The following is a 16,226-nucleotide window of genomic DNA, read 5'->3' as shown; positions in this document are numbered from 1 at the left end:
TTAGAAATTAGCTCAGCAACTAGTTATCCTGATTATTTTACAGATGAAGATAACATAGTCAATGATACGATTGCGGTGGTTGACAGGTTCAATCATTATTCTGTTAATGTAAGATCTAAACTAGCAGAGCAAATACAACATCCACACCCCAGAAAGGGTGGGAGTACTGACAGTTGTCCATTTTCTATTTATACTGCTTTGTCCATTAAGGGTTGCAGGGAAACTGGAGCCTAACCCAGCATGTAGCAGGTGAGAGTACTGAGAATTATGGAGACAGAAATCCTTGTACAATGTTCTTATGAGCAGGGCCGTCATTTAGGTGAAGAAAGGTGATGACAATTTTAAGGGCCCACACACACCCCAGGCTCCTCTATGCAGCTGGGGTAGCATGGGCCATGATGATATTCTTTCTGGGGGCCCAGAATTCCTAACAACTGCGCTGCTTATGAGCTGTAGATATAAAGGAAATTATAGATATTAACAGTTGTGAAAATTAAACATCTAAAGATTGGAATATTAACATGACTATAAACAGTCATTGATGGTATTGTTGAACCACTACAGTTTCTCTTCATATATTGGCTAAGAAGTTATTTTAAAAACAGGCAACAGTTTGTTCAGACAGGCGACTTAAGGACAAGCGATTTAAACATTACCCATGGAGTCCCACAGGGGTCAGTGTTGGGCCCCAAATTTGCAGCTGTTACTAGATGTGGTCATGATGGAACTGACTAAACTGAAATTGTGGTTTGTTAAAAACAATTTATCATTCAATTTGGACTCTTAATGTTAAATAGTTGGATGGCCAACTATTGTAGATAAACAGATGACAGGTGGAGAAGAAAATTATGTGTTTATACATAAATGAAAATTATTACACAGATCTTTATTCAGGCATGCTCCTCTAAATTGCACATTTAGACTGTTTTAGACAACACAGACTGTTTTGGTAAAAAAAAAAATATACGTCCATTTACCCCTATAGGGCCAAACAAAACATATACCATATATCAGGAAAAAGAAAACAAAGAAAAAGACTGGAGACTGGAAATAAAGTACATTTACAATTAACATAAAATAAATCAATAACAATTAATAAATGCTAGTTTAAGGGGTCAAACAGATTATTTAAAGGTAGAATGGGAAAATTGTGGATGCAAATCCTCCCAGTGGACTGGACAACTATAATAAAACTACCACACCACATGTGGAGAGGTTTTTCTTGGAAACTCCAAAACAAGTCTTGACAGACCAGTGAAGAACTGCTGGTGGGGATGCTGTCATGCCCTATCAGATCATTTCCAAGTTTTTTGGAGTTGTCCCATTCTTGGACCGTACTGAAGCACCATTCAGAGAACAGTCATGGAGGGTGAAGGTCATGACGTTGAATTTCCATGTCTGATTAAAGATTTTCATGCATGAAGCTGTAAAATGTTGTGTGATCTCTACTTTCTGAAAGCCTCACCTGCTTCTGCAGCTTCAGCCAGCGGGTAAACAGAGAGCGCCTGCATAGCCGGGACAGCGTTCCTGAGTCCTTCCTTCTTCCTGTGACGGTGCAGACCTCCTCCAGGCCTCCATCACCACAGCTCCAGTTCAAGCTCACGCTGGGTGCCTTCCCTGCTGGCCGAAGCTCCCTGCTGCTCAGACCTGCATGGAGGCGAAGACAAGCTTTGGTGTGTTTTCACTGTTATATAAACTGTCAAACTGATTGGCTTTTCTTTCTACACTCCATATTACACTGAAGATTCATTGTGTATTAATATTTTAATAGCTGCATAAAGACTAAATAGCCAAATTACACCATTTTTTCACACCTAGAAATCAGCGTTTTGAGAAAAACATTCTCAGCTATAACTCTTGCTGCTATCATCAATATTCGGGATTTATTTAGTTTTTTTATGTATATATTTTTCCCTCCAGATGACATATTTCTCTATTTTTCAGAGCAGGTAAAACTCAGGTGACCTGACAGTCTTATGATGTCATTTTATACATTTTTTATCATAAAAGTGCAAATTCAAAAGCTTAGTTGAACCGAACACCTGTTTCTGGTTCTTCACTAATAACAATCATTACATTAGAGCTCTGTTTGGACCTACAGCCGAGCAGCAGCTGCTTCCGTCGGTAAGGAAAAGGCAGGTGCTCAACAGAAGCCAGGCGGCGAGCCATGGCTCTTTCCAGGTGACCTGTGTGGCTGAGTGTGCCTACTGTCAGGCTGTGCAGGTAAACTGGTTCCACCAAGTGAGACAGGAGGGCACCCTGGAGGCCAAGTGCGCTCCACCTGTCGAGAAAAACGGGTTTTAAATCAAGTGGGAAGAATTATGATGAATTCAGCTAAATAAGACTTACAGAAATTAAAATCCGAAGTCCAAAACAACAAATAAGCCTTCACTATCATGTCTGGATGTCTTAGAAAGTTGCAGACATGCAGTAAACTGCAGGAGATGAGAATATGGTATTTGGAACATCTACCTGATGCAGACATCCTGTCGTTGACTCTGGGAATCTTTTCTGTTGTTTTTGGTTTATTTTCTGTTAGATTTTTATTTAATCTTTTGCAGTGTTAGTTTTCTGGTTCTTATTTGGGGTATCTTTACTTAAACACTTGCATACAGTCTTTATTCAAAAGCATAAATGGGCCTTTATCCAACCATCCATCTTCTTCTGCTCATCCGTGATCGGGGTGCAGAAGCAACAGATGACACTCTCCAACTCCTCTTGGGGGAACCTGAAGCAATCCCAGGGCAGAAGGGATATACAACCCCTCCATTAGTCCTGGATCTACCCCAGGATCTCCTCCCAAACCTCCAATGGTAGCGACCAGAAGCTATCTTGGTCAGATGAAATCATCTCAGTGGACTTGTTTCAATACAGAGTAGAAGTGGCGCTCAGGCTGAACTCGGCCACCTTCTGAAAGAAGCACAGGGCCTTGCCTTCACTTACAGCCCAGTTTGCACAGCACTCTACCTTAAAATCCCTCCCTGCAGATGATGAACCCACTTACAGGTGGCAACCGGTGGTTTCTTTGGGCTGGGTCCAGCTGAGCCCAAGATGTCAAGACTCGAACCATCAGGCACTCCCTGGCAAGCTCCCTTCCCAGGCCTGGCACCAGGAAGGTCCCCCAGGCTCCGTTTTCTGGGCAAGATTTGTAGACTGTTGGTGGTCTATGAATTACCCTTAGCCTGACCCCTCCCCTGAGATCAGTCCCTGGGAGACCCTAGTAGAGGCTGATGCTCCCAACAACAGTTTTTTTTGCAGTCTATCCTGTTTAGGTTGCTGGTTTTCTCTTGCTTTTTTCTGGTCTTATGTTCTTGTTCTGTTCTCCAATACTGTACTTTTGTTATTTATAATAAATTCAAAGTTTAGTTAACCTGCCTGAAGTCCTGCTTGTGGGTCCCACATGCTTGATTTTAACTTTAAATTATAACACATGCACAGTGGATGTTTAAAGACAAAAGTTCTTTGACAGAGTTTGGCACAAAGTGGCAAGCCAAGACCCACTGCTGCTTGGATAGACAAAATCTTTTGTGAGTGCTTCTTTTACACCCAATCCTGACACCCTCACCTCATCCCACTGGTCCTGTGTATTCTGCAAACTTTCCTGTTATTCTTTGCTTCTGTTCCAGCTTTTTAAAAGTATGATATGACATCAAATTCTAGGGCCCTGTCCCCAAATATATTTTCTGTTTTCATTGTAAATGGAGTTTTGGAGCACTGAAAATGTAAAACCCCTTTCAGAATAAAGATTTTCAGAAAATCCAGCTGTATAAGTGTGTAAGTGTATCAGTATTTTTGGCTGATGACACCAGATGATTTTAGCTTTTGTCACAACATAGGCCTCATTTGTTTACATGGTTGTCCATTAGCACCAGGAAAACCTGTTAGTCTTTTTAATCTTGTTCACAGAACTTTTGGACAGGTTGTACTGGGAAAAATTCGTTGCACCGGTTGCAATGATAATAAGGTTCATTCATTCATTAATTTTTACATGTTAACATATAAATAAAGTTAGTCACAGACCATACTCAAGAATGAAGGCAACACAATGTATTGTGTTATTGCTATGCAGCTCACAGGAAAGATTTTGCATTTTTTGAGCAATTTTACCCCATGTATGTGTCATTTCTTGGATTTACCAGAAGTGGTATTTTTTGTAAGCCTTCTGATTGGCTTCAGAGGTGGGGCCAGATTGTCAGCTCTTGGTCTGGCATTTTTTTTTTTTTTTTAATAATACTTTTTTAATCTTAAAACAGTGCAGTATGGATGAAATTTAATTGGAGGGAATGTGGGGCGAAAGAACTTACTGGATATAGCCTAGATTTGTGTATATTTTCTGAATAAATTAAGTTGGTCAATGAAAACACTGACAATCAATTCCTTCAATGAAATGAATGAACTTCTTTGGAAATGTTCGTACAACGGCCCTACTTTTAGATCCACAAGCTCTAAACACGATGAGTACTGTTTATCAATCAAACTTACTTTGCTATTTTATCAGTGCAGGACATGGTGACAAAAGGTTTACTCTGAGACACACAGTCCACTTTCTGATTGGCCCTCTGTGCCATGACAGGCAGTGTCCCTTCGCCACCGTTCACCTTCATCCTGAGATGACAGCGAAACCTCCTGCTGGGATCTGACAGAAAAGGAAAACCACTTCACCACTGAGAATTATCAGTCATTTAAAGTGGTCTACATCTGAACCAACTCTACTTTCATGTCCATCAAAAATGTCCAGAAATGGCCTTCATCAATACAACCACTTTCATTTAAAATGTGTTTGTCTCACATGCAACTGTGGTCTCATAGGGACAGTTGAGTCGAGCATCTCCACACGGCGACGAGCTGACATACATGTGGAAGAAAATGTCGTCCTGCAGCCGAAATCCACCACTGCAGCCTTTATGTGGTACGAAGATGGACTGTTCCTCACCCTCTTCTGGCTCACTTCAGAGATGTGGGAGACATAAGAAATATTCTTTCCAACATTTGGAAACAAAACTGAAATTTCTGACTTGACTTCAACTCAACAAATTTAAATTTATCAACCAGCTTCCTCATAATGATATTTAAACAATTTAATACCAGAAAACCAAAATAGCTCAAAATGTCAAAAATCTAAACAAACATCAGTATCTGAAATAGGATGAAGCTGGATTATTAACTGTAGAATTAATCCAAAAACTAGATAAAATGACATCAGTGAGGGCAAAATCCAAACGGAAAATTGAAAAATCATTTCTAATGCTAATTTTTAGTTGTATAAATTTAAAAATTACATTTTTTATTGACCAAATTACTCTAAAAACTACATTAAAAAATATAGTTTTCAATGCAAAATCTATCTGAAAATAAACAAAAACTATATTTTGGGGGTAAAAATCAACTAGTTTTGAACCTAAATCTCAAATATTTTATGAAAAACTAGCAGATAAACTTCTAAAGGAAATAATTTACCAGGAATTTAGACAACTTAAAATTAAAAGTTAGACTGAATGAATTTCTTTGGGTCAAATCTGCCCCAAACTATTTTAAATAACATCTTTTAATGTAAGTTTCACCCAGAATCAATCCACCCAAGGCCTACCAAGCCAAGGCAGTACGTTTCAGCGCAAAATCCAAATACTTAACAAAATACATGTTTACATCCATATAAAACCAAGCAAAACCGAAAAAAGGTCTTTTGTACCAAAACATCAGGTCCAGTTGAGAATAAAGGAATCGAACCAGCGCTCTTCGGCAGATGACCTCAGCATGGCAGTCGCTGAGTGTACATCCGTGGTCACTTATATTGTGCAGCTCCAAACACTTAGTCCCTGTGGCCAGAGACACAACCTGGGCCGATCTGAGGTCAAATCCTGGAGGGAGGCAAACAAAAGATGGTGGAACCATTAAAAAGGAGGATTTAGCACAAAAATAGAGATCATTTGAAAATAATTTGTTTTGTGTAAATGTAATTAAAAAAATATCTATATTTTGACAATGTTCTGGTGGTACTAATAAGAAAACTTTAACACTGTGTACCTCATACAACCTCTGAGACCTATTGCATTACTTCATAGTAAAAACGTATACAATCTCTACTTGTCTTGTTGCTCCTGCTGGATACTTTTCACACTACATGATAATAAATGGTACTTATAATAATATTTGGTTAAAGGACCAAATAAAGACTTCAGATTAAAGAAATTAGAATTTTCTGGCCATGATTTCTTCTGTTAAAAATCAGATTCTGTCCAAAAAACAACCGAGAGGTGACAAAATAATGACATAATGTCTTGTGTTGATGTGTCACTAAGGCAACGAATAATACAGCATCCATTATGTGGGTAAGTAAAGTAAGTAAAATTTTATTTTTATGACACATATCAAAATAAAAATCATAAAACACAACAACAAAAGCTAAGCAAAAGCAAGTTTATAAAGATGATGTTTAGCAGCTTTTTTAAAGAGATCACAGTCCTCGACTCTCAGGCTCAGAGAGAGAAATTGAGCCAAAAATAGTGTAAAAATAGTGTGTTATTAAATCCCTTTAGTGTATTTAAAAAAATGGCCAAGCATTTTGTTTTAGTGAATTCTAGCCAAACAGTCAACAAAATAACACATTTAGTGAAAAAAACAGCTCAGTCCTACATTAAATATCAAATTCCATCTGGTGAGATAGTGTAAACTTTACAGATCCTATTTTCACTCTGAAAGACGGACAGAAGGGGCAACAAGCGTTTTCATGTAGTGCTTATCTCCCTGTATCATTTAATTCTGAGAGTCGTGTTTTTCCCACTCACCTCTGGTCATGACGATCCCTGCCAGCACCTTGTGACGGGCGAGTGAGGTGGAGCAACGGTTGTCCGTCAGCTGGGTGTATTTCTCTCTCACTAAGTGGTAGATCGACTCAGCGAAGACCTGCAGGAGAAGAAATATTAGACTCAGCACTGGATGTGTAATAAACATCTGTCTTCTTTTTTAAAGCTTTTGACATAATTTTTTCTTTATTTTGAGACATATGAATTATTATTTTATTTATTTATGTTTTATTTGTTTGCTTTTGGTTGAAGTAAACAGGAATTATAATGTTGCCATGGGACAGGTGGTTTGCTACCCTTTTATCCAAAATCATTGTGTGGGCACCTTTAAACCTGATTAAAATAAGCAATAAATGTCCACTGATGTACTGACAGCTATCAGAGGCCTGGTTTGATCTGGACTGAGCAGGTGCAGATCCTTTTTCTGATAAGATGTTTGATACATTCTGTCATTAAATCATTGATGTGCTCTGAAATCCACAGTAGCGTTGGATGATGACAAGATATACCAAAAACTAACAGAAAAGCCATGCTACAGCATCTAACCAAGAGGAGAACATGGGCAACTATTATCCAGGGCGACCATTAAATGGAAACATATCAGAGTGAATGCAGCAGGTTCACCACAGGATATCTGTAAGCCTCAAAACCAGAAGACCTGAGTAGACTGAGCAAACTGATTAACCATCTGAAAAACAAAAGGACAAAAATGTGTATGGAGCCGACCTGGAACAGCTTCTCATCACCAGGTCTGACTTCAGAAATCCATATGTGCATTCAAGCGCTGGCCACTCCCAACTTCCACAGATTTAAACCATTGATTTAAAACTACTACGGACTATCTTAGTGAGACAAACATAATGTGTGCAGTTTTTTTTTCTATGCCATCACTCCATCACTCAGAGACTACAACAACAGAGCAGCAGACTTTCCAAGATTTTTATTTATTATTATTTCTCTCTTGGGAGAAAGGACACAGCTACACAATCAGAACAGTAAAACAGGCATAATAATAAATAGCATCTAAGACAATAAAATGAAAAACAAAACAAGAAAAGCAACCCAGGTGAGGGTGCATTATCCTGCTGGAAGTAGCATCAGAAGATGCTACACTGTGGTCATAAAGGGATGGACATGGTCAGCAACAATACTCAGGTAGGCTGTGGTGGTTAAACCAGGCCACGTGGGCCAAGAAAATATCCTCCATACCATTACACCACCAGCAGCCTGAAGCGTTCATCCAAGGCAGAATGGATTCACGTTTTCCTGATGTTTACACCAAATTCTGAGCCTACCATCAGCTAAAATGGAGACTCATCAGACCAGCAACATTTCTCCATCTTCTATTGTCCAGTGTTGGTGAGTATGTGTGAACTGTAGCCTCAGTTTCCTGTTCTTAGCTGACAGGAGGCACCCGGTGTGGTCTTCTGCTGCTGTAGCCCATCTGCTTCAAGGCTGGACGTGTTGTGTGTTCAGAGATGTTGTTCTGCAGACCTTGGTTGGAACCAGTTTTTATCTGACTTCCTGTTGTCTTTCTATCATCTCCAACCAGTCTGCCCATTCTCCTCCGACCTCTTACATTAACAAGACATTCTGGTCCAGACAACTGCTGCTCATTGGATATTTTCTCTTCTTCAGACCATTCTCTGGAAACCCTGGAGATGGTTGTGTGTGAAAATCCCAGTAAATACTCAGGCCAACAACCACTTTCAAAGTCACGTAAATCCCCTTTCTCCCTCATTCTGATGATCAGTTTGAATTCCAACAAGTCGTCTTCACCACGTCTACGTGACTAAATGTGTTTCTTGATAAAGTGTCTGATGTTTGTATAAAATCTCTCCTCCAACTTGGATGTGATTATCTGTAAAATAAAGCTGGTTGTCTTTACTGTCAGTTCATGTTAATCATAAATTGGAACGACATGCATGTGTTGGGATGAAAGCGACTATTTTTTTTTCTTTTACATCATAAACAAACTTTAAATATCACCCTGCTATGATCTCTTTATCTAACTCAATCACACATCCTATCAATCTAAATGTTTTCTGGATGGCAGTGGCACAAGGTCGTGTGTAATGAGTGTGTTAAACAATTATCTGTCAGATTATTATGCTCTTCACACCACCTTCCTGCTCCACCTCCATCTCCTTGGTCTGCTGCCGCTCCTCCTTCATCCCTAATGTGCTGTAATAATGTTCATTAATGCGTTGCGCAGCCTGACAGACAGTTCTTATTGAAGGAGGGAGGGAGAGCTGACGCTAAATGATGAGTTGGAGTTGCTGAGAAAAAAATCTGCCTCCACACGCAGAGGAGGAGGGAAGGTTGTAATCATTATGATTTGGTATAAAAGCCTGCAGCTTAGTAAAAATCACCTTTTTGTTCAAACTCAGAGAATTAAACTCTTTTTTTCTGACTTAAACTCTCATCACTTCATCCGTCCTGAATTCTGTCCTAAATCTCCCGCAGGGTGTAATAAAACATCTACATGTCTGTCTTTCTCCATTATCCTTTGCATATTTGAACAACCTCAGCTCCCAGGAGCTGATCTGGGGAGACAGATCTGCTTGTATTCATAAAGCATGACAGCAAAATACGCCGAGGACAATTCTCGCAGGCTCTGAGATGTAATGAAGTTGTTTAGATGCCACAGACGATCATGCAGGACACCACCCAGCTCTCAGACCTCAGGACATGATGGTCATACTGATGCGCACAATCCATTTGGAAGCGTGCAGTGTCCTCAGACCCATTTATTCAGATTGTGGATGTTAAAGGGATGAGGGGCAAACTCGGTGTCATGGCATGAAGCTGTCATGCTGTTTCCAGTTGAGGGAAATTTGTATTCAACTAAATCACCACTAAATCTGTTGTAAAGTATGTTTTACCTCTGTATATCGTGTTAAATGTTAATCCTGAATCTGTAATGAAAATATTTCTGAAGTTAAATATCTTGAAAAATTCTACTTTATTGTGATCTGAAGGTTTTTGTTCTTGTTCTGTTAACGTCTGTTTCATTTTCTAGACTTTTCTCATTTTTTTTTAAGTTTTCTGTCTTATTTCCTGTTTTATCCTGTAGTTTTTCTCCCCTTTGTTTATTCTGTTTGCTTTACTTCCTGGTCTCCACTTTTGGCCATCATGTCTCACACCTGATTCTCGTTTTGTAATCAGTCCTTCAGTATATATGCTCCAGGTTCATTGTGTGTGTTAGTTGTGCTACTCTGTGTCATCTCAGTTAGGCCTTTTGTTAACTTTGTTTCTGCTGTGTTTTCAGTTAATTAAATCATCTTTAGTCATCCTTCCACCTGTGTCTCTGAGTCCTGCACTTTGGTCCTTCTTCCTCGTCTTCTGCTTCCATGTCTGTGACACTTTATACTATCTTTACATTTATTTTTAAAAAGAAAACTTCTTTTTAAACCGCTTTAGAGTGTATTTTTGGTTATATTCTAAATATGTCTGCAGTTACTAATTCAATATCTGACATTGTTATTATTGAATCATGTCATTATTGTCATAAATCAGGCTGCTGTATGTGAGCAGTATTCATGAGTAGGAAATGTAATATGCATAAGATGGCTACAAAAGGCAAGATGAGTAGCGTTGGTTATATATTTTGAATAGTGGCTCTATGAGCACAACATAACAGCCCCTGACAATGGCTACATCATTTGAGCACAACAAAAAGGTGCTAACTCGAGGAAAGAGGCTGTGTATCGAGTGGATTCTTTGTTGTGGGCGGTTCAGCTCTCCTGTCAGAGAGAGCTGAATCTTTAGAAGGACAGGGTTTTATTTTGGCCAATCACATGGAAAGACAGACTAGGACCATACCATTATGTAAAAGGAGACAGCCGGCTCTCAGAAGACAGCCAGTGTAGTGGTACCAACCAGGAGCACAGAGTCACATGAGAGATGGGAAGCTTGACTTAAAATACAAGTGTGTCAAAAAAAAGTTGAGAAATTAGTGTTTAGAAATTAGAAATTAAAGTGTCATAATGTTTGGACACAGACTTTTATTTATTGTGTTTGTTGTGGTTCTAAATAAGTCTTTACTCAAAACTTACTTCTTTGCACTGGCATTTGAACAAAACTGAGCTTGACATTCGTGTGTTTTATTATTTAATTTTATTCTAGTTTGTAATTCTAGTTTTGTTGTTTTTATTATTTTATAGATTTTATCATTTTTATCAATTTTTATTTCTGTTTTTATTTTCATTGTTTTTTATTGTTTTATTGTGTAGTGTTTATTTTAACTGTGGAGTGTTTTTTGTTCTGTTGTTCAGCACTTTGGGCAACTGCTGTTGCAGAAAATGTGCTATATAAATAAACCTGAACTTGAACTTGAACTAAATAAAGTTGCTAATTTACAGGTTGAATAAAATAATATTTTGTTTTTATTAACAGGCTGGGCAGCTGTAGCTCAGAAGAAAGAGCAGTTGTCTATCAACTGAAAAGTTGGTGGATCAATTACCCTTATTACATGTCGAAGTGTCCTTGGGCAAGACACTGAACCCCACGTCACCTCCCAATGAGGCTACTGGGGAATGCATGTGAGTGATAGTAAAAGCACAGTATTTAACAGTAGAAATCTGTTCAACTGTGTTTGAATCGGTGAATGTGACATGTGTGTGAAAGCACTTTAACATGTCTAGAAAAGTGCTGTTTAAGTACAATCCATTTACCAACAAAATTTCAAAGTTTCCCTGTTGCAACACACCTGATTCAGACTCAGCAGAGCTCGACATTTATTACACACATCATTACACATTTATTTGAGTCAGATGTGTTAGTACAAGTCAAAACTTCTAGAATTTGGAGGACACTCTAGTACCAGGACTGAGGATCTCTGCTCCATAATTTATTTGCACCTGGTGATTCTCAAAGAGCAGCATGCAGTGCATTAAGAGGTGAGATAAGTGGAGAACAAAACAAGGAACTGCTGGTTTGTAAGGGGAAAGAGTTTTACCGAGAGCAAGGAGAAGGACTCAAACTAGGACTTATATACAAGTAGCATTGTATCTGAAAGCAGAAAAACTGTTTAAAGGTTAGCAAAAATCCAATTTATCCTTTATGGCAACAATTTATTCTTAGTAAGTGGATGCAGTCAAGCAGCAGCTTGAGCCTTGAAACCACTCATCTCCTCATTTTAAATTCAGTTATTCTGGTTATTTTTAGCACATTTGCATATGTTGCATTGCTTCTGAAGTAGAAGAAACTCACCTGAGGTAGCTGATTTTTGGTCCGACTGCCCTGGAGGCCTATTATTTTCTTCTCTGGTCCCAGACTTATGTTGTAAATCGACTCCAAGGCTGCTGCTGCTGCCTGTGTCTTAGCCAGTCTTTTACTGTGACCACAGCCTTCAAACACCCTCCCTTCCAGTTTGAGCACCATGATAAAATTCCTCATTGGCCTGCCGTGAACTCTTTCTGTCAGACATGTGTACCTGAGTCCTGGTCGCAGCTCATTTAACAGTGCCACTGGACTGAGTGAAGTGCTAAGGTCTCGTCTCTTTGGATTACTTGTGGAAACCAAGTCCAGTGAGAACCGAACAAGCCATCTGTGGTTGCAGAGGCTGGAGAAAACCTCCTCCTTTGCTGCACTACAGTGTAGAAGATCGCAGTTTTCATGCAGCGATGATTCAAACTCTTTGAAGATTGCATCAGGGAGGTCCAGTTGATCTGCAGTAAAATCCATAGGTGTGCTGGTGAAGTTCCCCATGGTGGTGTGAACCTGGGAGGCATTAGGAAACTGGATAAATGACTGCAGAGCCAGCTCCGCAGCTCTCAGCTTGGCCTGCTTTTTTGTAGTTCCTTGACCCTCAAAGTGGAAACCATTAACTTCCACACCTACAGAAAACACCGGGGCATGCAGTGGACCAGTTTTTGACACAATTTCATATTGCAGACCTGGTCGTAACTCGTTAAGCTGCACCAGTGCATTTTTCTGAGTCACTGCCCAGGCTGCTCTTTTACAAGCCCCATGGCTCTGGCAGAGCAGCCAGTCTTTTCTGTCCACTAGCGACTGCTTCCTTTTCGGTGCTCTTGGTCTCTGTCGTGGAAAAGTTGCACAAAAGATTGATGGATGATACTTTCGGAGAAGGTTGTGCTCCAACTGGTTTTTCTCAACCTGATTCTCTTTAACCTCCAAACTACTGGTGCCTGTTGAGAGATCAAAATCATGACAGGAAATGTGAAAATCTTAAGAGTCTGACTGGTTGGCTAATCAGATATTTCTGTATGATCCATTGGAAGACCCTAAAGGAACATTAATAGCAGAACCTGCTTAAATTACACCTCATTAGATAAACCAGCCATGTTAGAAGTAATTAATCTGTTCTCACATGGAAAACGGGAGAACATTATGAGCACAAATCCTTGACTTTCATTAGTGTTGTTCTAACATGCATCTCATAATGGAGACTCTCCTATTTGAGACACACTATTACCAAATAATCTGGAGAAGTGTCAACATTTAGCATGCAGGAGGCAGGAGGTGATGCAAAAGATTCGTTGAGTAAATCAGTTTTTATTGACAGCACAAAGAGAATGGAGGATGCGGTGTCATATCTGGTGTTTATGCACAGTCCATATCTCATGTTTTTTGTGTATCCACAAAGCTGAAAATATAGCACAGTAAAAGAACCAAACCAATAATAAACCAGCACTGGTAACTGGTAACCATAGCAAATCGTGCATTAGCACTGGAGAGGCTAACAACTAGCGTCTGTATGCTGGTGACCCACTAGATTAGACACTGCCTCACTGGCTGTTACCATGTATAAACTGGTCATGTGCATGGAGAGACTGCAACCATCATACTGAAGCTGACAAGATAATAACAAACTGCTACACTGGTTACTAGCATGCCAAAGCTAATTGGATTAGCTGCTGTGTTAGCTTGTCTTCTAGCTGCATGCCCTTCAGTGTCAGATCCTGCAGTACATTGCTCACCTACTGTTGACTTGGTTGTTATTATAGTCTGTGACCTCTACTATGAACTAGAAATAGATTTCTGCTAGGTCTGTCTTTTAACGAGATTGTTATGTAAAGCATTTTGTGCTTCTCCTGTATCAAAAATGCTTTATTTATAAAATTAATCTTTTTTTTTTAATTATATATTTTTTTATAATATTACTACAGCTTGAAGGGTCCAAAATGGTCAAAATGTTTTGTCTGGCTGTGGTTTATTTTCCAAATGTTTTGCACATGAATGTAGTGTAATGTAAAGTAATGTTTACCACTTTAAATATTAAAAAAAAAACAAAAAAAAAAAAAACAAACAAACAAACAAAAAAAAAAAAAAACACTTGCAAGGACCCATAATGATAGAAAAACAATTCACATCTCCACAAAATAATTTGCCTGTTACAATGTTTTGCTGCCCTTTGGGAGTGACTAAAGAATTTGGGCTAAAATATCAAAAATAGCTTCTGTTGGTGCTCTTTTTGTTCCTTGAGCAATGCTTTGGTGCTGAAAGACAGCAGTCTAAGTATGAACGAAAGTAAATATGTCACTTAAGTAAGTGTGATGTAATGCAAATCATGGTGAATCTAAAAAGCACAAAATAAAATAAAACAAATACATAAATCCTCACTTTTATGCATGTTATGTGCAGTCAAAGAACAATGAAATTTTTACTTGAATTGTCTGCATCCTCAGCTGATGATGCTGCAGAATCCCAGTGATGTATGGGACTGATGAAGGGCGATACTGTGTTGCTCCATCCTGAAAAAAAAACAAAGAAAACATTAGAAACACATGAAATCACAGACAGACCTAAGAGTCCACATGTTACTGCCACCTACGTTTTCTGTTAGAGAGATGAGTCCAGTTAGTTTAAATTCTGTGTCTTTTAGCTGCATGTTTATATATTTACTTCCAACAACAGAAGTAATAAATTGGAGTGAGATAAACACACTGATGGTGATAGCAGTAAATCTAATGCATGAAGGCAAGAAGGCCATTAGAGTTCCCACCAAATGAACAGATAGAAAACAAACAGAGAGGCAGCGGGGGTAATAGAAAGGTGATGGTGATAAGGGCTGAGGCTTTCAGGCAAGAAATATCCTGAGGTTTAAATCTAATACAACGCAGGACTGTTCGTATTTAGATTTCCAAAGATTTGATTTGTAGTTCAAAGCCTTGATGAATGTTAGCAACCTGAAGCATGTGATTGCATTTACTTATTTATTTGCTTGTTTAATTTTACATTTTTTTCATAATTTCTGAAATCATCGTTGACTTTTCCGTTTTCCAGAGTTTCCTGAATCTGTTGTGGTTGGATTAAAAGTTAGGAAGTTAATTCCAGTTGGATTCCCATGCTCAGCAGTTTGGCTGTTTTTTTTTTTTTTTTTTTTTTTATCATTTATTGTCTATTAAATTTCAATCAGTGTTGTGTTTTTTTTTTTTTTTTTTTTCTTAGATTTCCAAGAATGACCCGTTCGGATTGAAGACTGAAGTGGTAAGTGTCCAGAGCAGCCAGTGTTTTCAACTGCCGGCATGTGACGCAGTGCCGTAAAGCAAACGACAACTGTCACACGGTGCTCAGGTCTGGAAAAAGAAGTTGTGTGGTTTCTGAACACTGCGTATAATAATAATAATAATAATAATATAATAAATGTCAGAGTGCCACAAAACAAGCCAGAAGTGCAGAGTTTAAAGGTTGAAAAGTTATTTAGTGCTGCTTTAAATTTAATGTACCAAAGTAAACTCAATTAGGCAAATAACACACCAATTCTAAAATGTATTTTACTGTTTTATGTGAAATTAATGATACTTTACAGCTACCTGTTCACTACTTTGCTTTTCCAGCTTTGTGTGTGTCAGCACCAGAGATGAAAACATGCTGCTGAACACAAACCTCCAACACAAACTGTAAAACTAAATGTAAGACTCTAAAAATCCAGATTTTTCAAGTCTCCATATTTGTGATTTTGATGTATTTTTTACTGTAGAAAATGTTGTGTGGTTTGGTTTTCATGAGGGAAGAATATATACAGCTGAACTTATGTATGATGGTGAACCAGACTTTTTAGACTGAGTGCCTGGTGTTTGTTAAGATTGTAAATCAATACAAAACCAACCCAAAAAATCAAGAATTAAGTCATTTGTATAATTAAATCTAATACAAAAACATGTCTGGAAAAGGAATTTTTAGTTCTCTTCATGTTGTAAAATGTCATGGAAGTTATGTTGTTTTTTTTTCATAAAGTTTTTACATTTTGTTTGATAAAATGTTAGAAGCTAATGTAGAAATCTGTAAATTGTGTATCCATGCAGAGCTTTTCTATCAGTTCAAGCTACATCTTCCATATCTTTTGGTTTTGGAATTTAGCTTCAGGGAAACACCTGGATCACAACCATTGTAATAGATCACCTGCTGGCCAGTGACCCCGTTTATTTCCATTTAGATGTATCTGGTTCTCTGCCA

The 16,226-nt window shown here is 38.5% G+C and overlaps 1 protein-coding gene across 1 annotated transcript in view; it reads right to left on the bottom strand.

The window, feature by feature from the left end:
• Positions 1-16,226, bottom strand: part of LOC121644001 (double-stranded RNA-specific editase B2-like) — a 34,556-nt gene that overhangs the window by 2,243 nt on the left and 16,087 nt on the right. Inside the window, exons 2-9 of the mRNA XM_041991689.1 lie at positions 14,435-14,521; positions 12,018-12,955; positions 6,786-6,903; positions 5,690-5,858; positions 4,790-4,947; positions 4,483-4,636; positions 2,100-2,281; positions 1,466-1,647 (exon numbers count right to left, since the gene is read on the bottom strand). Coding sequence (XP_041847623.1) covers positions 1,466-1,647; positions 2,100-2,281; positions 4,483-4,636; positions 4,790-4,947; positions 5,690-5,858; positions 6,786-6,903; positions 12,018-12,955; positions 14,435-14,521 — 1,988 coding nt within the window. The remainder of the gene's footprint in view (positions 1-1,465; positions 1,648-2,099; positions 2,282-4,482; positions 4,637-4,789; positions 4,948-5,689; positions 5,859-6,785; positions 6,904-12,017; positions 12,956-14,434; positions 14,522-16,226) is intronic.

Source organism: Melanotaenia boesemani, chromosome 8, assembly GCF_017639745.1.
Source record: "Melanotaenia boesemani isolate fMelBoe1 chromosome 8, fMelBoe1.pri, whole genome shotgun sequence".
Taxonomy (NCBI): domain Eukaryota; kingdom Metazoa; phylum Chordata; class Actinopteri; order Atheriniformes; family Melanotaeniidae; genus Melanotaenia; species Melanotaenia boesemani.
Note: the sequence above shows the minus strand (reverse complement) of the source record. Positions and strands in the feature narration are given on the sequence as shown.